Source organism: Stomoxys calcitrans, chromosome 1 (genome assembly GCF_963082655.1).
Source record: "Stomoxys calcitrans chromosome 1, idStoCalc2.1, whole genome shotgun sequence".
NCBI classification, from domain to species: Eukaryota; Metazoa; Arthropoda; class Insecta; order Diptera; family Muscidae; genus Stomoxys; species Stomoxys calcitrans.
Window position 1 is genome coordinate 140,067,208 of NC_081552.1, and position 23,710 is coordinate 140,090,917.

The window sequence follows — 23,710 nt, forward strand, 5'->3', positions numbered from 1 at the left end:
ACCAGATTCTGTTTCTGCAATCTTTTCCTGGATTCTTCAAAAAGTTTCTCCTTGACTACACTCAACGATGGAACAGCATCACTTCTAGCTTCAAGGGTTGTTACCAAAACATCATAGGACTCCGGCAAACTTCGAAGTATCATAGCCACTTCCCAACTTTCACTAAGCTTTTCACCCATACACGACAGCTTCTTTATTTCATGCTGCATTTTGCTTAAATGGTCTTCCATATCACCATCTTCCTCAAGCTGCATTTGACACATTTTCTTCATAATAAAAACACATTCACTGAAAGAACGGCGCTCAAAATGATTCTTAAGTATTGTCCATGCATCTTTTGCCGAACTTGCCTCCTCAATCAATTGGAATAAATCATCCTCGATCATCAAATAAATTGATGCCATTGCGCTTTCATCTTTCCTTTTCCATTTGTCATTTTTTTCTGCAGGATTATCATCTTTGATAACCGACCAAGTATCATCTCGTATCAAAACACATTCAGCCTTTTTCTTCCATATCTGATAGTTATTGCGATTTAATTTTTCAAACGTAGTCTTTAAATCGGTAGCCATTTCGCCTGGGCCCATAACCTATTGGCAGAGCTCAAATAAAAAACCGTCGATATATAAAATGTGTATTTATTCAATGAAGAAACTTACAAGAATGAAATAAAATTTAAAATGGAATGTCAATATTTTTCTTTTCTACATACATACATAATTCAAAAAACTAACTTGATTTGAATTCATAAGAATATAACAAGTATGTATGTTACAAAGTTAAATTGCTTTCAACAATTTCCGAGCTGAAGCTCAGTCTGTAAAGATAGTACCATTTTGTACAATTTAGTACCAAAACGTACGAATATCAAAAAATCTTCTAGTCACCCGGAACATACTGCATAGATGTACAGGTATACTAATTTTCAGAGCTGTAGCTCATTCTGCAATGAAAGCAACATTTTGTACGTTTAGTACCGAAATGTACGAATATCAAACAATTCTTCTAGTCGCCCAATATATATGTCAAGAAGTACCTATAGCCCAAATTTCAGACCTCTAGGTCAGTCTGAAAAAAACTAAAATTTTGTACGATTTAGTACCTAAATTTACGACTTTCAAAAAATCGTATATACTGCCGAGGTGTTACTGTATCTCAATGTTGAGATATTAAACTCAATCCGTACATAAAGTACCATTTTGTACAGTTTAGTACTAAAATGTACGAATATCCAAACAACTTTTAGTCGTCCGGTACATAATGCCAAGACGTAACTGTATCCTTAATTTCAGAGCTGTATCTCAATCTGTAAAGAAAGTACCAAATAGTACCCATTACAGTACTTAAGTACGTTTTCTTCCACTCGTGGTACAATGTCAGCATTTCGTATTTGGTGGCCACCGTAGCGCAGAGGTTATCATGTCCGCCTCTGACGCTGAACGCCTGGGTTCGAATCCTGGCGAGACCATCAGAAAAAAATTTCAGCGATGGTTTTCCCCTCCTAATGCTGGCAACATTTGTGAGGTACTATGTCGCACCGCGGCACGCCGTTCGGACTCGGCTGTAAAAAGAAGCCTAAGGGGCTCATAGAGCTTAAACTTGAATCGGACTGCACTCATTCATATGTGAGAAGTTTGCCCCTGTTCCTTAGTGGAATGTTCATGGGCAAAATTTGCAAAAATGTTATTTTATTTAATAACAAAAGCACTTTATTTAAATATTGTTTAGAAAAACAATATCTTACCTTTGAAAAACGGATTGGTTGCTTGTTGGTGGACGAGAATCCAAGAGAACAATGTAATTTTAATGTAACGAGTAACTAGTTGTTATAAAGCGAGGCTTATTTTGACATTCGTTGGAATTTGGCAACTCTTACTTTATGATTATTAAAATGTTTGGAAGCTGCACACAAAACCATACTATTTGTAATTAAACAGTGTAGCACTTCCAACAACCTAGGTAGTCACTCAGTTTATAAGATTAGGAAGATTTGTAATAATTGCGTATAAAATACACGAATTAAAAAAAACGAATTAATGGAATTAATAAAAATCTTTTAACCGTCAAGGTGTAATCGTATCCTAATTCGTAAAAATATACCATCATGTACGTTTTACTACCAAAATGTATGATTTTGAATACTCTTCTGGTGACCCAAAATTTATTGTCAATGTGTACTTGTATAACAATTTTTAGAGCTTTAACTCACTCCGTTAAAAGTACGTTCGAGTACTTAAATATATCAATAAAAAATATCTTCCATTTTCTTAATTTATTCATTCAAGGTACCAATTACACTTCAATTAGTATGTTTTCTTACACATGTCGCAGTTTTGCCAAGACTGTGATAATGTTTGTCAAATTGCTTAATGTTTAGTCACCCATTGTCTATTTAATTCTTGTACCTGCATGCCAAATTTCAGACCTCTAGCTCCATCTGTAAAGAAAGTATCAAATGGTTCCCATTTTGCGGTGCGAAACGTACTATTTCACCCACTTCCGGTACTATTTTTTAAATTTTTTTTGCCAAATTAGTGTAGGTCGTTTGGTATTGTAAATGGGCCATATCGGTCCATGTTTTGATATAGCTGTCATATAAACCGATATTGGGTCTTGACTTCTTGAGCCTCTAGAGTGCACAATTCTTTTCCGATTGGAATGAAATTTTGCACGTAGTATTTTGTTATGATATCCAACAACTGTGCCAAGTATGTTTTAAATTTGACAAAGCTGTCATATAAACAGATCTGGGGACTTGACTTTTTGAGCTTCTAGAGGGCGCAATTCCTATCCGATTTGGCTGAAATTTTGCATGACGTATTTTATTCTTACTTTCAACAACTGTGTCAAACAAGGTTCAAATCGGTTCATAACCTGATACAGCTGCCATATAAACCAACCTGGGATCTTGACTTCTTGAGCCTCTAGAGGTCGCAATTATTATTCGATTTGTCTGAAATTTTGTACGACGGATCCTCTCATGACCATCAACATACGTGTTTATTATGGTCTGAATCGGTCTATATCCCGATACAGCTCCCATATAAATCGATCTCTCTATTTTACTTCCTGAGCCCCCAAAGGGCGCAATTCTTATTCGAATTGGCTTACATTTTACACAGGTCTCCAACATATAATTTAATTGTGGTCCAACCCGGACCATATCTTGATATCGGTCTAATAGCAGAGCAAATTTTTTCTTATATCGTTTTTTGCCTAAGAAGAGATGCCGGGAAAAGAACTCGACAAATGCGATCCATGGTGGAGGGTATATAAGATTCGGCCCGGCCGAACTTAGCACGTTTTTACTTGTTATATATATAGACTAACATCCCCCGTTTTTGATACCGCCTTTTAAGTGTAGGACTTCTAAAAACCTAGGTAGTCAATCAATGCATAAGATTATGAAGTTTTGCAATAATTGCGTATAAAATTTCAGAAAACTGTCCCCTTCTGTAAAGAAAGTACCATTTTGTATATTTTAGTACATCAATGTACGAATTTTGAAAAGAAAATTCTTCTGGCCGCCCAAAATGTATAATATTCCGATTTTGAGAGCTTAAGATCACTCGGTAAAAAATGTATCATTTTGTATATTTTGGTACCTAATTGGGCGAATTAAAAACAAATCTTCTAACCGATCAATGTTTACTGTCAAGGTGTAATCGTATCGTAATTTTGAGTGCTTTAGCTTAATTCGTAAAGAATGTACCATTTTGTACGTTTTAGTACCTATATATATATACGACTTTGAATAATCTTCTTCAATCTTCAATCCGTTAAGAAGGTAACATTTTGTATGCTACCTTCTTAACGAATAAAAAATATCTTCTAGTTGCCCAATATATTCTTTCAAGGTGCCAAGTACACCACAATTAGTACGTTTTCGTCCACATGTCGTATTTTTGTCAAGACTGCAATAATGTTTGCAAATTGCTTAATTTTAGCTGTCCCCGGTCTCTGCAGGCGAAGACAAGCTATTTCGTACTATTTTACACTTTTTGGTACTAAAATTTACGAATTTTGAATAGTTCATTTAGGCACCCTTCATATTTTTCTAGTTATACCTGCATACCAAATTTCAGACCTCAAGCTCCATCTGTGAAGAAAGTACAAAATGGTATCCATTTTGTTACCAAGATGTATGAGTTGTGAAAAGATCATTTTATTACCCATCATATATTTTTCAGTCCATCTGTGAAAAAGTACGAAATGGTACCAATTTTGGTACCAACATTTACGAATTGTTAATAGATGTTAAAATATGATGGGTGCATTATGGATATTTACCATCATGTTTTTCTAGTTGTACCTAAACGCTAAATTTCAGACCTCTAGCTCCTTCTGTAAAGAAAGTTTCAAATAGTACCATAATGTACGAGTTGCGAATAGATTATTTAGTCACCTATCCAATTTTTCCTGGTTGTACCTGAATGCTTAATTTCAGACCTATAGCTCCATCTCCACCCAAAGAAAGTACCCAATGGTACTAATTTTTGTACCAAAATATATGAATTTTTAATAGACCCTTTAGTCACCAATCATATATTTCTTAGTTGTACCTACATGCAAATTATCAGACCTCTAGCCCCATCTATGAAGAAGCAGTTTTGATACCAAAATGTGCAAATGGTGAATAGATTATTCTGAAACCTGTCATATGTTTCTTGGTTGTACCTACATGTACAACGATCTGAATAGTTAGTACCAAATGCTACCAAAATGTACGAATATTTAATAGAACATATAGCCGCCCATCATATATTACATAGTTGTACCTACATGCCAAATTTCAGCCCTCAAGCTCTATCTGAACAGAAAGTACTAAATGGTACCAAAATGTACGAATTTTGAATAGATCATTCAATCAAAAAAAATCATTAGTCGCCCATCAAATATTTCTAAGTTTTACCTACATGCCAAATTTCAGACCTGTAGCTCCATCTGTAAAGAAAGTACCAAATGGTACGAATTTTGAATATATCATTTAGTCACTCATTATATTTTTCCTGGTTGTACCTGCATTCCAAATTTCATACCTCTAGCCACATCTGTACAAAAAGTGCCAAATGGTACAAATTTTTGTACCAAAATGTACGAATTGTAAAAAAATAATAGTTACCTAACATATTTTTCCTAGTTGTACCTGCATTTCAAGTTTTAGTCCTCTAGTTCTATCTGTAATGAGAGTACAAATCTGGTACCATATTTTGGCACCAAAATGTACAAATTATGAATAGATCATTTAGTCACCCATCATATATTTCCCAGTTGGACCTTCATGCCAAATTTCAGACCTCTAGCTCCGTATGTAAATATAGTACCAAATGGTACCAATTGCTGTACTAAACGTGCGTGTTTCTCCGTTACCACTACTATTTTTTCTTTTCACCATTATCCTTTTGCACCAGATCTCTTTAAGTCAAATATCAAAATTCTACATCTATCCTTCCGCTTTGTACAAAGTTTAACAATTTCGTACCTTTTTGGTACTAAATGTACAAATTTTCAAAAACTCCTATGGTCACCCAATTAAGGTAGCCATAGTGTACCTAATTTCCAAAATTCAGAGCTCTAGTTCAATTTACAAAAAAGTACTAAATAGTACTAATTGCTGTACTAAACATACTATTTCTCCCACTTCCCACTTTACCAAACCTTATTTTTTCGAGACGCTCTTTAATTTGAGCCCTAGAACATAATTCTAGTCTTTTCCATTCACACTGGGCAAATATATACCATTTCGTACTTGTTGGTACTTTTTAGTACCTAAACGTACAAGTATTACCAAATCCAGCTTTATCCCGTGCCCGTGCCACTTGGGGTATTCGACCGGCTGCTATAAAACGAGCGGCTGATGCGTTAATGATGTCTCGGAATTTCCTCTCGGCTACAAGAATTTCCGAGGGGGGTGGCAATTCACTGAAGCGGCGATTAGTATACTCTCTGAAGCCAGCCCAATCGGCCTTCTTCTGATTGATAAACGTCCGGCGCTCAGAGGTTATGAAGTCGGGTGGTCGGTCGATGGTGAGAATTATGGGGCGGTGGTCTGACCCCAAAGAGATGTCGGCTTGCCAGGATACGACACTCAGGAGATGCAATGGAAATGTCTGGAGAGCTGCTGCACCTCCTCGTAATCTTAGTGGCGGCATCCTCATTCACCGTGCTAAAAGTGGACCTTTAAATCTGCTCTGCCAAAGCTATACCACGCTGGTCGTTACCTAGGGGAGAATGCCATGAAGTGTGATGCGCATTAAAGTCCCCTAGAACCAGACGATTATGGCCAGATAGCGACCCACTTATATCGGGGTTGTATTTGTACATTTCATATCAATAAAGAAATTTGTACATTTAATTAAAAAATTTCCTGAAATTGGTCCTATTAACGAATTTGTGTTGTTGATTAACAATGTTGCAATTTAAATTTATGATAATTTCAAAAATCCAATTAAAGTGGTAATTAACTCCATAAACAAATTATTTCAAATTTGCCCCTTCGTTTAAGCAACTTTTTTACTGCTTTAATAAAAATAAATAATTGATACTTATTTTTCACATGAATAAAACGTTTGTTATTTCATTTGATTAAATATTACATATAAAAATCAATTTGTGTTTGTTTGTTTTGTATAGACTCAAAAACAGCGGAACCGATATGTTCTTAAGATTTTCAGAGATGGTGCATAATGGTCCCGTGGTGAAAATAGGGTACTCCATTTTTTGATATCTGAAGGGGTGCGGACCCTTTCCCTTACCCTAAATTTCAGAAACGCCAGATCTAGGAGATGGGCGATTTCAGCGAAATTTTGTGTCTTTCCTATTAATAACCTAAAACCAAAAATTTGATATCCAAATTTGGGTGGGGTATCTAGGGGGGCCGCCCCACCCCCAAACCCACCAAATATATTTGTAGACCAATCACGACAATATGGGACTCAAATAAAAATTAGGAGAGTTGAAAACGAATCTGATATTTAAATATGGAGTCAAGTGTTTGGGTGGGTCACCCCACCCCCAAAACACCCCTAAATCGGACATATTTATCGACCATGGCAATATGGGGCTCAAATAAACGATATTTGGGAGTAGAGCACAAAGTTTATATCCGCTTTCGGGACCAAGTTTTTGGGTCTCCCCTTCCCCAAAACACAACCCAAACAGGACTCATTTACTGACCACGTCAATATGGGGCTCAAATAAAAGGTATTTGAGAGTAGAATACGCCTCTGATATCCAAATGCGGAACCAAGTGTTTAGTGGGGCGCCCCTCCCTCCAATATGTGGCTCAAATGAAAGGTCTTTGGGAGTAGAGCACGAATATTAACATTCGGTAAAAAGTGTCTATAGGGACGCCCCTCCCCCAAAGAGGACAAATTTACTGACCATAGCAATATGACGCTCAACTAAAAGGTATTTTAGAGTAGAATACTAATCTGATATACATTTCCAGTGCCAAGTCACCGAGTGGCCTCCCCGTCCCCCAAAACACTCCCCAAACCGGACATGTTTGCCGACTACGAAAATATAGGGCTCAAAGGCCACATAACAACCCCCAAATGGGACGTATTTGTTTACCATGACAATTTGGGGCTCAAAGAGAGTGGAGCACAATGTGAGTAGTTTTTAGGGCCCACCCCCCAAACCGTCCATATTTGCTGATGATTGTATTGGGTTGCCCAAAAAGTAATTGCGGATTTTTTAAAAGAAAGTAAATGCATTTTTAATAAAACTTAGAATGAACTTTAATCAAATATATAATTGCCATTTTGTTCGATAACCTTTTGCCATCTTCCTGGCAAATTTAGTATTCCACACTCATAGAACTTCTGGCCTTTATCTGCAAAAAACTGAACCAAGTGCGATTTTATAGCCTCATCATTGCCGAAAGTTTTACCATTTAAGGAGTTCTGCAAAGATCGAAATAAATGGTAGTCTGATGGTGCAAACATCCAAATTAATCGTTTGGTTCCTTGGAAGCAGCTCAAAATATACCACACCCTTCCAATCCCACCAAACAGACTGCATAACCTTCTTTTGGTGGATATCAGCCTTTGAAGTGGTTTGAGCTGGTTCACCATGCTTGGACCATGATCGTTTTCGACTAACGTTGTTGTAAACAATCCATTTTTCATCTCCAGTTATGATTCGTTTTAAAAACGGATCGAATTCATTGCGTTTAAGGTGCATATCACAAGCGTTGATTCGGTTTGTTAAATGAATTTCTTTCAATACATGTGGTACCCAAATATCAAGCTTTTTCACCAGTCCAAGACTTTTTATGTGATAATGAACGGTTGATTTTGGTATATTTAACTTCTCTCTTATCTCACGCTCAGTTACATGACGATCCAATTCGATTAATGCTTTGATATGGTCATCATCAACTTCATTTGGCCGACCTGAAAAATCCGCAATTACTTTTTGGGCAACCCTAATAAGGGGCTCAAATAAAATATATTTGAGATTAAAAAACGAATTTGATTTAATTTTTTTTTTGGGCCAAGTGTTTGGGGGACGCCTCATCCCATGTACTCCCTTTAAACCAATGGCAAAATGGGGTCCAAAAAAGTTATATTTGAGAGTAGAACACGATGCTAATTTTTTTTCCGGGCTAAGTGTTTGGGGGACCACCCCATTCCACAAAACATCCCTTAATCGTACATATTTACCGACTATGCCAATATGGGGATCAAAAGAAATGTACTGGCGAGTAGAACATTAAATTTCTTGGGGTCCACCACTTCCCCAAAACACCCCCCAAACAGGACTTATTTACTGGCTATGTCAATATGGGGCTCAAATAAAAGGAATTTGGGAGTATAATAAGCCTCTGATATCCAAGTGTTTGGGGGACGCTTCATCCTATAAACCAATAGCAATATGGGGTTTAAATAATTGGTATTTGACAGTCCTTATCCCACAAACTACCACCCTGGGCACCTTCCCACTCCCAAAAACCCCATGCGAGTATAGGTCGCAAATAAAGTTTGCTTAAAAAGCGGAGTACATCTAACATCCAAACTTAGATGACCCTTAACCCTCCGAGCGACTTCATAGACCATAAATAAATAAGATCATATGGGATGCAAATAAAGGTATTTATATTGTTATACTGTTAGTCAAGCGATATACACATGCCATTAACGTAACATGGGTTGTCACTAAAAGTTCTTTAATTGTCGAATGTTTTATATGCAACTAGCCGAACCGGTGCCGCTCCGCTGCACCTTCTTTTACATTACATGAAACAAAATTATTCTTAAAATATTTATATTCGACAATTACCGAGCTTTTAGTGAATAACCATGCTACGAAAATAGTATATGTATATCGCTTGACTAACAGAATAACAATATAAATGCCTTTATTTGAATCCCATATTGTATGAATTCGCTCCGAGGGATATTAGATGTACTCCATTCTTAAAACATTAATTTGAGCTCGATATTCCTATGGAGACTTTGGGAGTGGTAACGCCCTCAGCTTTATGGTTTGTGGGTTTAGGGGTGGCGTGGATCCCCAGTTTGGACTCCCGAACGCGGGTATGAATTTCGTGCTCTACACCCAAATACCTTTCATTCGAACCCGTAATTGCCATGATCGGTAAATATGTATGTTCGATTTAGGGGTGTTTTTGGGGGTGATGTGGTCCCCCAAATACTTAGCCCGAAAAAATATCGGCATCGTGCTCTACTCTCAAATACCATTTATTAAAACCCTATATTGCCATTGGTTTAAGGAGAGTTTATGGGATGAGTCGTCCCCAAACACTTGGCCCCAAAAATTGATTATCGAAATCGTTTTTAAATTCAAATACCTTTTATATTGCCATGGTTGGTAAATTTGTACTCTTTGGGGGGTGTTTTGGAGAAGGGGCCGTGCCGAAAATTCATGGTACCACATTTGGATATTGCGATGGTCAGTAAATAATTGCTGTTTGTGGGGTGTTTTGAAAAAGGGGTGGACCCCTTAAAAATCGGTCCCGAAAGTGGGTATCAATTTCGTGCTGTACTCCCCAATACCTTTTATTTGAGCCCCACCTTGGCTTGCTCGGTTAATATGTCCGATTTAGCAGTATTTTGAGGAGTGGGGTGGTCCCCCCAAGCACTTAGTCCGGAAAATATATCAGTATCGTGCTCTACTCTCAAATATCATTTATTTGAGCCTCATATTTCCATTGGCTTCAAAATTGGATATCAAATCCCTTATTGCAAAAGTCAGTCAATATGTCTGGTTTGGGGTATGGGCCCTAAAAACAATCAATATCGAGCTCCACTATCTTTAAGACCCAAATTGTCATGGTAAGCAAATACGTTCTATTTGGGGGTTGTTAGGGGGGTGGGAAGTTAGGTTAAAGTGGCAGTCTCAGATTCTCAAAGAAATGAGACAGGTTCTCAAAGAAATGAGAACCTAAAGTGGAACTCCTTCCAACTGCTAGTGCGGGACACACACACAGAAGGTGTTCTATAGTCTCTTCTACTTCGATGTCCTCACAGCTACTGCAAAATTCGTTACTGGCAACCATCAGTTTGTCAGCATGTTTTTCGATTAGATATGACCTGTCATGACGGACACAACGACTGAGACGTTTTCGTTTTCCTTCGGCCGGGTCTTAAACAACTTAGCTTAGATGTCGCTAGAGGCATACCCACAGATTCCAGTTTGCCTGGACTGTGTAAGGTAGTTCCAAGTTTCTCAAGCTCGTCCGCTTTAGAATTCCCTGGGATATCTCTGTGGCCCGGAACACAAAATAGGTGAATTTTTAACTGTTCAGCCATCTCGTTGAGAGATGTGCGATAGTCAAGGGCGGTTTTTGCATTCGGATATACGTTCTCCAGGGATTTAATGGCTGCCTGGCTATCTGAGAGGATATTTATGCCAATCGTCGTTATGACATTATATCTTAGCAATTCCACCGCTTTCTTAATTGCAAGGATCTCCACTTGATACACGCTGCAGTGGTCGGGTAACCTTTTCGATACGACCAGTTCTAGATCTTCAGAGTACACTCAAAAGCCCACCTGGTGGTCTAGCTTGGAACCAGGAACCAAGAAATAACCAGGAATATCGAAGTTCCAATCGGTTCTGTCAGGAATAGTGGCACAGTACTTTTTATCAATTTGTCTAGCCACAATCTTCAGAGGCATTAGATGTAACATTAAATTCAGTGCATCAGATGGTGTGGTCCTCAGTGCGGCTGTGATGCACAAACAAGCCATCCTTTGGATGCGGTTAAGTATTGAGCAGTAGGTGGACTTTTGAAGCGCCGTCCACCAGACCACAACGCCAATGGCTCTCTTGCAGGTGTATAGGACAAGAGTGGCCTTTCTTGCCCTTTCCAAAATGTTGGATTTGAAGTCCAATTTCCTGTCCAGCAAAACACTCAGGAATTTTGCGCTTTCCGTATATGGAACATTCTCTCCACCCAAGGAGACAGGTTGCACTGTAGGCAACTTGTATCCTGTATGCTGAAAAGAACTACTTCAGTCTTTCACGGATTTATACCTAGAGCTTCCTGAAGTTTATCTCTTAGAGTGTTGGGAAACTTTCCCCTAGCCGCAATTGCCACGTCATCAGCATACGCGACCACTTTTACGTCTTTTTCTTCCAGAGACAATAATAACAATAGGCTGTATTCCAAAGTAGAGGAGACAGTACACCTCCTTAGGGAGTTCCTCTGCTGACCCATCTTTTGAGGTCCACAGATCCCAAGCCTGACGTAATGCATCTTTTAGTAAGTAAGTTATTAATAAACTTTCTGCCAAGCCTGCCGTAATGCATCTTTTAGTAAGTAAGTTATTAATAAACTTTCTTACGGTCGAGTTGATGCCTAGAAACTCCAACTCCTTCATGTTTGACGTCGGTTTTACATCATTGAAAGCACCTTCAATGTCAAGAAATGTATGTATATTCCTTGACAGCGAGAGAACCCTCTATGTAGCCAACTAGGTCGTGAAGGGCTGTTTCAGTGGATTTGCCTTTATTACATGCATGCTGCTGCCGCGACAGGCGATCTCCAGCGATCTTTGGCCTAAGATATGTTTTTATCAACCTCTCAAGAGTGTTCAGCATAAAGGATGACAGACTAAAAGGACGAAAATCTTTCGCCTTCGTGTGTTAGGGTTTCCTACTTTCGGAATGAAAATGACCTTCGTTTTCCTCCATCCCGCAGGTATATATAACATTCTGATACAAGCAGATTTTATCTCCCTAAGCCAGGTAATTCAACCGGTAATACATCATCAGGGCCTGGCGACTTAAAGAAGTCGAAACGTCCTCGAAACCTCTAGGACATGGTGACATAAGCGAGTTATTCAGGCCTTTGTGATCCGCTTGACCATTATGTCTTTATCCTGCGCAGTTGCCGAAATTTATCACAATGTGCCTTTCTTCTGTTTAGCCGAGGGACCACTTCTGCAGTATGTTCTCCAAGGCTGAAACTAGTATAACAATGATCAGAGAAGCTGTGGTCACGCAACACTTCCCAGTCGCATTTTCTTGCTCTTATATTTTTCGATACAAAGGTAATATCTTGTACCTCCTGCCTATTCCTAGTAATAATGGTCGGATTATCGCCTTTATTATAAATCGGCAGATTGCAACTTATAATATATTCGATAAACAGCTCATCCCTTTCATTGACATCCGAACTTCCTCATATCTGGTTGTTGTTGTAGTAGCAGTGTGTGGTACACTCAGGCGGCAGCGCTTGTCGATGAAGGAATTCATCGGGTCAATCCGGTACATACAGCCGGCTGCCATGGGATTGCATATGCTTTTACAATTTACTTAGTAGCTGAACGTTCAAAACACTGATATTGAATAAAACTGAGAAAAATTTCCAAAGTTGTACGTACTCATTTTTATTTCATGCTTTTATATCCAGGCAACGCAAATATAGTTACGCAACAATCCATAATCAACCCCTTTCAAACCTCAGTGGCATGTTTTATGGCGACTACAGGAGTCTTCGAGCTGTTTATGAAGCATTACCCAAAGATCTGTCAAGTGTCGTATTTTTCAAACATATTCCAGCTTGAAATCATTTAAAATCAATGATTTCTATAAAAAAAATAGAATAGCAAATACTTATAAAGAGTTTGGTAAGTGTGTGCTGTTGTAAAAGCACTTTGACTGGCATAGTAGATCGCGATTTCTGATACGCCATGTATCTCCATCAACACCTTTGTCAAATTGACCAAGGTGCTCTACATAAGCAACAATTATTGAAAACGGTGTAGATCACGCTTTGCTCTTTTCATATGAGTGGAGCAGACGTTTTGTTATTTCGCTCCGCAAGAACTTTTCTGTAACTCGTTTAGTAAAATTAGTAAAATGGGTCCAAGAACCTTTGCTAAGGTCGCAAGGGACAGTTTGGTGATGGCATTTGTCGACAAGGGAGAAGAACAGGGCTACATATCTAGGAATTATTGGAGTGGGACTGTCATCGGTATACTACGATGTCCTTGCGGAATTTCCTGGGTCTCCTCCCTTTTGAGACGATGCAGGCTGGTATCGGGCCGATACAGTCTAATTGCGTTCGGCGATCAACGCTCAGTTAAAATGTACCGTTGTGCTCTAAAAAAAGATTTAACAAAATCTGGCCAGACGGCACTAGATTAAGTCAAGAAGGAAGATATTAATTGTCGACCAATGGCGCATGCTTGGATACCAAGGATTCCCTCAGATCCTGACTCGATACTTGGAAGACTAAGGGAATGTAATCCCAATCTTTCAACCACCGACTAGAAGATTGATAGATTGAATGAGGCTGAGGGTAACCGGAGACATGCAGTATTGGTTTCTGTCTCGCAAACCTCAAAAAGTCTGAAGGAGTTGAATCCTACGGATTCAAACAAGTTGAAACTGAAAATCTATAGAAGCGGTGGGATTGGGGAATCAGGAGACAACTCAGCAGTTGTTGCTGAACACTTGTCTGGGGAACTATCGACAACATCGCTAAGTCAGGCGGATTGCAGGAGACTATAAACCCCCCTGCCACAATCGAGACAAGAGGGGAAGGCATCGAAACGGGACCCGACAAGCTCTGTGCGGGTGGGTCATCCGGTTGGACTGGGATAAAGGAGTGACCCAGCGTGGAGGGGCGGAACTCAAAAAGTACTTCGCCAGCAGCAACTTGTGAAGGAGGAATCGTCACACCGCAAGTGTCCAATGTCCTGAGGAATCAGAAGACGAGGCTAACACAACAGTGATGGAAGTTCTGAATCCTGACTATGGTCTCCACCCTTGTAAGGCCGCTACGGCGGCACTAAAGGTCCTCCTGATGGCAGAAGGATTTGACGTGGTTCTTATCCATGAACGATGGGTGTGGTGAGGAATGGTTCGTGGATTAAGAATTCCAGGATTTAAACTACTCAAGGGTACGGGGAATGGGAGGCACATGGTATTCTTGAAAAGAATAGTCTAAATGTTTTTCTTTTTCCGTCGCTAAGCGCTGAAGATTCAGTAGTAGCCAGCCTTGAAATAAATAAATAATTATATATGGCACACGATTCAGAGATGCTGCCTTCAACCCTTAAGTCGCTGGTTGAAGCCGCTTCTGCAGGGAAAAATAGTCTCATTATGGGAAGTGATGCTAATGCACATCACCAGATATGATATGCAATTTACTAAAGAAATAGAAATTTCAATAACAAATTTGGCCGTTTGCAACTCAACTGAAGTTGGGTTGCAATCCATAATCGACCCATAATATTCTTGGAAGTTTTGGTGGACCGAGTACTATTTTGTCATGTTTTCTTATGGAACGACTTAAAAACACATAATTGATTGCACCAAGAAAAATACTTAGCATTATGTGTAATTAATACGAGAGTTGATATGGTATGAACGATACGATATGGTACGATATGATTATGTATTTAAAATTTCCATATGTACGAAAATAAAATAATAATATGATTTGTTTGAACAACTAACATCATATATTTTTGCCATATTATGTATATGTCATGTTTTGGGGAAAATTGTAACAAAATTTTTTTGAACATTTTCTGGAAATCCTTTCAGTGTCTAGTAGCATTTGCTGCTTTCTTTATTTCAACAAATATGCTTATGGCGATGGGCCCACTGTTTTATTCTACAGGTACAATAAAATCCACTTTTCTGCCCTAAATGCTTATATAATACGAAAGTAATATTTGTTTTGTACCAAAAAAAGTGTTGAGGCTGAAAAAAATAAAAGGAGAAAGAAACTGCCAATGCTGTCAATATAAATGCTCCTAAGCTTGGGTTCGAATTATGGCTAGGCCATCATAAAAAAAAATCAGCAGTGGTTATCCCTTCCAATGCTGGCTACATTTTTTAGGGTACTTTGCCATGTTAAAACTTCTACCTAAAGAGATGTTGCTCTGCGCCACGCCGTTCGGACTCTAGACTCTAAAGGAGTCCCCTTATCATTGAGCTTAAACATGAATCTGACATCCCTCATTGATGTCCCTGTTTCTTTATGGAATGTTCACGAGCAAATTTGCAAATATATGAAATTTCATCAAAATTGTACAACAAAATCGAAAATCGCATTTGTGGAGTTCTTTTCCTGGTGTCTCTTTTTAGGCCAACAAAGGATAAAATAAAAGAATTGCTATGCTATTGGAGCTATATCAAGTTATGGTCCGATTCGGATCATAATTGAATTGAATGTTGGAGATCTAAGTATAAGTCATTTTGCAAAATTTCAGCCGATTCGAATAAGAATTGCGTCCTTTACGAGCTCAAGAAGTAAAATAGGGAGATCTGTTTAAATGGGAGCTGCAAAATTTCAGCGAAATCGGATAATAATTGCACCCTCTAGAGGCTCAAACAGCCAAGATTCAAGATCGATTTATATGGCAGTTATACCAGGTTATGGACTGATTTGAACCAGACTGAGCACAGTTCTTGGAAGTCATAACGAAACACGTCATGCAAAATTTCAAATCGGATAGGAATTGCGCCCTCTGGATGCTCAAGAAGTTAAGACCCCAGATCGGTTTATACGACAGTTTTATCAGGTTTTGGACCGATTTCAACTACACTTAGCACAGTTGTTGGCAATCATAACAAAACACCTCGTGCAAAATTTCGTCCAAATCGGATAAGAATTGCGCTCTCCAAGGCCTTAAGAAGTCAAGATCTCAAATCGGTTTATATGCCAGCTTATCAAAACATGGATCGATATATCCCATTTACAATCCCAACCGACCTACACTAATAAGAAGTATTTGTGCAAAATTGCAAGCGGTTAGCTTTACTGCTTCGAAAGTTAGCGTGCTTTCGACAGACAGACAGACGGGCGGACATGTTTAGATCGGCTTAAAATGTCATGACGATCAAGAATATATTTACTGTATGAGGTTTTAAGAAGTTACAACCAGAATGACGAAATTAGTATGCCCCCATCTTATGGTGGAAGGTATAAAAAAAGAGAAAACCACTCTAAAAAAATTTTTTCTGAATACGAAATCCATATTTTTTTATGCCAAATTTTCTAAAATAAGTTTAATGAAATACAAGTTACAGTCGATTCGGGCCATAAATGAATGCTGAACATTGTAGAAGTCATTGTGTAATATTTCAGTTAATTCGGATTAGAATTGCGCCTTGTAGGGGCTCAAGAAGCAAAATCGGGAGATAGGTTTATGTTGGAGCTGTATCAAGCTATTGATCGATTCAAACCATATTAGACACGTATGTTGAACGTCACCAGAGAAGGCGTTATACAAAATTTCTGCCAAATCAGATGAGAATTGCGCCCTCTAGAGGCTCAAGAAGTCAAGATGCCAAATCGGTTTATACGGCAGCTATATCAGGTTATGTACCGATTTGCGCCATACTTAGCACAGTTATTGATAGTCATAACAAAACACCACATGCAAAGTTTCAGCCAAATCGGATGAGAATTGCACGCTCTATTGGCTCAAGAAGTCGTGATCCAAGATCGGTTTATATGACAGCTATACCAGATTATGTGCCTACTTAAATCATACTTAACACAGTTATTGGAAGTGATTTCTGTCAAATCGGACGAGAATTGTACCCTCTGAAGGTTCAAGAAGTCAAGACTTAAGATCGGTTTATATGGCAGCTATTTCAAAACATGGATTTCAAGCGGCAGCTTTACTCCTTCGAAAGTTAGCGAGCTTTCGACAGACAAACGGACGGACATGGCTAGATCGACTTAAAATGAGACGACGATCAAGAATATATATACTCTATGGGGTCTCAGACGCATATTTCGAGGTGTTACAAACAGAATGACGAAATTAGTATACCCCCATCCTATGGTGGAGGGCATACAAAAATAACTTTTGTTAACGAACGGGGGACTCGAACCTGGGTTTGCAAGTCATGAATGGCATGGGAGTTTTGGCGCTACATGGTAGTACCCCTATATTAGCAACTACAACTACCGCAAGCATAGAATACATTGAAAGTCCACAAAATTTCAATAATTTTGTCTGTCGAGTCTCTTGTACGTATTTCAATAAATAATGTCTTCCATTCAATGCTAAAATTCGTTGAGAATTTAAAGTTTCACATACACATTTGGTAGTTGGTTTTTTCTAATAGTTATTTTTTTCTGTGTATCATTGTCTTCCAAAATAGTTTAAGGTGGCAGCGCCTGCAGTCACACTCACTTTAACAATTTTGTTCATTGTGAAAACCGAAACCCAAAAATACTCAACCTTGGGGCAAGAAGCATGCAAATATTTAAAAAATTTGGAAGAATGCTGTTGCAGCACCTTTGTTCTAACATTTTAAATAAACCCTCCAATTCTGGAGTACTTTATTCCTTAATATATGCACAACTAACAAACCATCACTAAATTTATTTCAGATTGAATTGAATTAAAAAACAAACAAAAAAAAAACAAAAAGCCGCACTATCCAATTGACTAGTCAACGTGAGCGTAAAGCATTCGCCTAATTACCGTTATGCGATAAAGCAAACAATCGTACGCGTATTAAAAAGCACAGAAAAAAACATTATAATCTCAAGGAGAAGAAGAAGTAAAAAAAGGCCTTTTGATTCCTTATTTTTGTGTTCCAGTGTCTTATATTGCGATAGCGGTTCAATGTCGATACCATAGTAGCAATTTGTCGTTGACGTCAGTTTCTTCGACGTCGCCTAAACTTTATGTTGTCGTTTGTTCAGAAGTGCTACCTACACCAGTGCTAAAGACGTCACGCTGCTAAAGACATCACGCTGCTTAAAGTTACATTAGATACAAAGATTTATGAGTTGATCATAATGCCGGCAACATGTAAACAGAGTGTTGGCTACAGCGGCTTTGTTAAAACCGAACCTTAGGCAGCACGATCTAGTTTTATTATCAATCAGTGAACATATTAACTTGGATAAGTGGTAAGTAATTCTAAAAATGATCACAAAATTGTCATTGGCGTCTAGCTTAATATTTTTCTAAATTAACTTTAGACGAATTACATACAGATCTAGAAACGTGGAATGGGCTATTAGAAAATTAAATTATCATAATTATAGCAAACCAGTGTGGAAAGGCAAAAGTAGGGCGGTGCCGACTTTATAATACTCTACACCTACCCCATAAATACAAAAGGGGGGCTACATCTAATTTTGATGGACCTCGGCGGATGTATCTAGATTATTAAAATTCCTATATCAAATTTCAAGCAAAGCAAATATGTTCAAAATGAAATAACTAACTGCAATAATAACGGTTGACAAATGACAAGAAATTACCCAAAATCTAATGAACATATACATGGGAGCTATATCTTAATCCGAACCGATTTTGACCAAACATTATGGATATTGTGGATCTAAAAGTGAAAATCGGGCGATATATATATATATATATATATACATATATATATATATATATATATATATATATATATATATATATATATATATATATATATATATATATATATATATATATATATATATATATATATATATATATATATATATATATATATATATATATATATATATATATATGAGAGCTACATCTCAACCGATTGAAATTCGAGAGAATCGGTTTACAAATTAACATTTTATTGCTGTATTACTGCAAATCGGACGAAAATATGGGAGCTATATGCAAATCTGAACCGATTCTGTGAAATTCACCAGTAGTATCGAGAGTCATAAGAAAATCTTTCGTGCCAAATTTCGAGAGAATCGGTTAATAAATGACCATTTTATTGCTCTATTACTGCAAATCAGACGAACTTATATATGGAAGCTATATCGAAATCTAAACCGATTTTTTTCAATTTCAATAGGCTTCGTCTCCAGGCCGAAAAACATGGCCATACCAAATTTGAAGACGATCGGATGAGATTGCGACCTGTAGTTTGTACACAAATTAACATGGACAGACTGACAAACAGACAGACAGACAGATCGGTATACTTATCAATGGGTCTATCTCTATTCCTTTTGGGTGTTACAAACAAATGCACTATGTTATAATACCCTATACCACTGTAGTGGTAGTGGTGTAGGGTATAAAAATGGGATGTAGGTGTCTTATGACATGTCAAATTTAGCACACGTAGAGTTGTACATGTCGAGTGATACAAATAAAACTAAAATATGAAAATCACTTTTTAGCTGATACCACATGTAAGTCTTTGGTTGAGAGTGTGCTCTATTCCTTCTGACAAAAACATAAGGAAATCAGTTTTTATACCCTCCACCATAGGATGGCGGGTATACTAATTTCGTCATTCTGTTTGTAACTACTCGAAATATTCGTCTGAGACCCCATAAAGTATATATATTCTTGATCGCCGCGACATTTTATGTCGATCTAGCCATGTCCGTCCGTCCGTCTGTCTGTCGACAGCACGCTAACTTCCGAAGAAGTAAAGCTAGCCGCTTGAAATTTTGCACAAATACTTCTTATTAGTGTAGGTCGGTTGGTATTGTAAATGGGCCATATCGGTCCATGTTTTGATATAGCTGCCATATAAACCGATCTTAAGTCTTGACTTCTTGAGCCTCTAGAGGGCGCAATTCTTATCCGATTGGAATGAAATTTTCCACGACGTGTTATGTTATCATATCCAACAGTTGTGCCAAGTATGATTCAAATCGGCCCATAACCTAATATAGCTGCCATATAAACCGACCTTGGGTTTTGACTTCTTGAGCCTCTAGAGGGCGCAATTCTTATCCGATTTAACTGAATTTTTGCACGACGTGTTTCGTCATGACTTCCAATAAATGTGCCAAGTACGGTTCAAATCGGTTCATAACCTGATATAGCTGCCATATAAACCGATCTGTGATCTTGACTTCTTGAGCCTCTAGAGTTCGCAGTTATTATCCGATTTGTCTGAAATTTTGTACGGCGGATCCTCTCATGACCATCAACTTACGTGTAAAGTATGGTCTGAATCGGTCTATAGCCTGATACAGCTCTCATATATATATATCGATCTCTCTATTTTACTTCTTGAGCCCCCAAAGGGCGCAATTCTCATTCGAATTGCTTGACGTTTTACACAGGTCTCCAGAATATAATTTAATTGTGGTCCAAACCGGACCATATTTTGATATCGCTCTAATAGCAGAGGAAATCTTTTCTTTTATCCTTTTTTTTGCTAAGAAGAGATGCCGGGAAAAAAACGCGACAAATGGTGGAGGGTATATAAGATTTGGCCCGGCCGAACTTAGCACGCTTTTACTTGTTTTTTTTTTTTTTTTGTTGTCAGTCGAATGAAAGCAACCCCAAATTGAATTGTTTTCACAAATTTATGATTTAACTACCTTCCTCACAATCTTAAACATTTTTACGCATAAAAAAATCATATTTGCTCACATTTTTAGGTTATGTCATACGAAAATAACATACCGGTGTGGCAGCAAAAATGATGAATGGTATGTAAAATGACCGTGTAATAGCGGCCTTAATTTAAATAATCCGAAATATCATTGATTTGTTTTAGTTTGAACGATTATGCCTATAAATACCCATATGTATGAAACGGAACACATGGGTGGGAAATCAAATTTCCCAAGAGTAAAATATTTCCAGGCTTTGAGGCAAAAAAATTGAGCGGTGGAATGGTTTATGTAAGCTACCAGTGTATCTGTGGCTTGTTTGCATAGACATATGTGAGTGCTTAAGTATTGCGGAATTTTTCTGTAAAGAAGGGTTGGTCTACGATACGCTGCACCCACTATTTTCCCAATTCGAAAAATTCTCAAAGTATTCCTGAAGCTGTGAAGTGAATTAGCATACATTAATTTTTTAAAAAATTTTTGGTCTCTACTGTGCACTGGAACCAGGGCTGCCAGACGTGATGGTTTTACGTCACTTTGACGATTTTTTGGTCAAAATTTGGTCTTTTGACTATTGACGATTTTTTGCTTTGAGTATCTTTACGATCTGACGATTTTTTTGGAGGTGTATTTTTTTAAATGTTTTGCAAATTGAGAGAAGTTTCTCAAGAATATTGAAATTTTGTCCTTAATATATTTGTCCTGAAAATTCACAGAAGCCAAAGTTTCATCGGAAGTTTTCTTTAGAAATCTTTATTCAAAGTTTGTCTTTAGAGGCAATTTTGTTAATTTTATTTTGTCTTAGAAATTTTTTTTTTTTGATCTTTAACCTTTAAAGCAGGATTCACTGAATAAGGTTAAGCCAAGCGATCAGCCGATATACTTTCTTTTTAATATTTGACAGTACTTGGCATTGAGGATGTCAACTTGTTCTCTTTTTACATTCATTCTTTGTTTACGTTTTCTCCTATATGATGACATTTTCAATCGTCAGATTTGACATCCTTAATGATGTTTATGGGGCCTATCCACTTTGTGTTTTTGCATGTGACCTAACCTTCTATTAGTGAATCCTGCCTTTAAAGAAATTTTTATTAAAGTTTTGGAAGAAAAAATGACTTTTTTTGTTGACTTGAAGAAAAAATGTATTAAAATCTTGTCTTCGGAGATAATGTCTTTAATAATAATAATAGTAAACAATCATCAAATCGAGCAACAGCAATAATATAAACTTTTAGTGGTTTTGTACCCATCGTAAATCGTGAAATCTCGCTGTATTGGTCAAATTTTAGGTGTGAAGATTTTGTCAAAAAAAAAACAATTTTATAGTTTGTGAATAAGACCTGGCTGCAACTGACCCAACGGCGGTGCCATTTGGCCATAAAGTGTGAGCTAAACTTTGTATTGCTTGATAATACACTATTTAGAGGCCGATTAGGTCTTCCAAAATCCATCAGAATATTCTTGTCTGTCCGGATATCTCAGCTTTATAGTAAGATGTGGGATATTCAATTTCAAATTCAAATTTATTAAAAATTTCGGAGAATAGCTAATTCTAATAATAAATATGCATTTTAATGACAATGTTTTATTTTTGTTAAATATTCCAAACAATTTTTATTTTGTGCTTATTTAAATTTGCTTTTAATTTGTTTTTATGATTTCAACATGATATTTTCCAGATTTAAACCATTTATTATTTATATTATAACAAACTAAAAACAGCCAAATATATTCACCCTTATTCCGGTTCTCGAAGGCGAAAATCGACGGCGCACAGTATTGCCAAATTGAAAAATCTTGGAAATAGCTCTGAAACTGTTTAACGGATAGAGATATGTACACGAAACTTTACATAGTCAATGCTGAGGTGTTTTCCAATAATTACGCAAAATTTGGGGCTGATTCATGGGGCTTGAAAGTTGGTCACCTGGAGTATTACAAATATTGTTCTGCTTGCCAAACAGCCATTTATGGATCGACCGGTTTGATTTTTTTTAAAGATAGAGCATACGGAAATTTCAAGAATATCTCTAACAGTTTACGTGTTATTGAACATACTACGATTTCATTCTTGAACATTTTTGTCAAGGTATGGTCGGTATTTCTGAAAATGTAAGGCCGATTGAAAATCTTACGAGTATTAAAAGAAGTTGTGCAAATTTTCTCTTCCTATCAAATCTTATTCGCTTCAGAATCTAAAATTTCCGAAAAAAATCAAAAATAGCCTCCCTCATAACTTTTTTTTCTTCCAGTGGGTGTTATTTTCTTTTATATCTTTTAAAGCGGTCTAGATGTAGATGCGATTAATGCTGCGGAAGTTTAGATGTGACGAACTACAATAATATTGGGTTGCCCAAAAAGTAATTGCGGATTTTTCATATAGTCGGCGTTGACAATTTTTTTCACAGCTTGTGACTCTGTAATTGCATTCTTTCTTCTGTCAGTTATCAGCTGTTACTTTTAGCTTGCTTTAGAAAAAAAGTGTAAAAAAGTATATTTGATTAAAGTTCATTTTAAGTTTTATTAAAAATGCATTTACTTTCTTTTAAAAAATCCGCAATTACTTTTTGGGCAACCCAATATATATATTAAGGGCGTTCCAAAATTGACAACTTTTAAAAAACAATTTTTTTCCCTTAAATTTCTCAAATTGCATAGCATCGATTTCAAAGTTCTTAACATTTTCAAGTAGCCCCATATGTCTACTAAGGAACTGCAAAAGGTTTCTATATCCTCACTACAAACGTGCGAGAAACAGTTAGATTACTAAACAAGCTAATTTTTGCGAAGTTTGTACCTTTTTTTGGCCAGTTGGAACGATTTTTATAACGTATTGGTATATTTACTATTTTTTTTTTCTTTAAAGTACCATTCTATCTATTACAATTTCAGAAATACCGACCATACCTTGGCAAAAATTTTCAA

At 37.2% G+C, this 23,710-nt stretch overlaps 1 protein-coding gene across 1 annotated transcript in view; it reads left to right on the forward strand.

Moving 5' to 3' along the window:
- Nucleotides 1–23,710, forward strand: part of LOC106085334 (protein encore) — a 273,307-nt gene that overhangs the window by 15,294 nt on the left and 234,303 nt on the right. Inside the window, exons 2-3 of the mRNA XM_059361116.1 lie at nt 17,840–18,367; nt 20,828–20,878. Coding sequence (XP_059217099.1) covers nt 20,869–20,878 — 10 coding nt within the window. The 5' untranslated portion in view covers nt 17,840–18,367; nt 20,828–20,868. The remainder of the gene's footprint in view (nt 1–17,839; nt 18,368–20,827; nt 20,879–23,710) is intronic.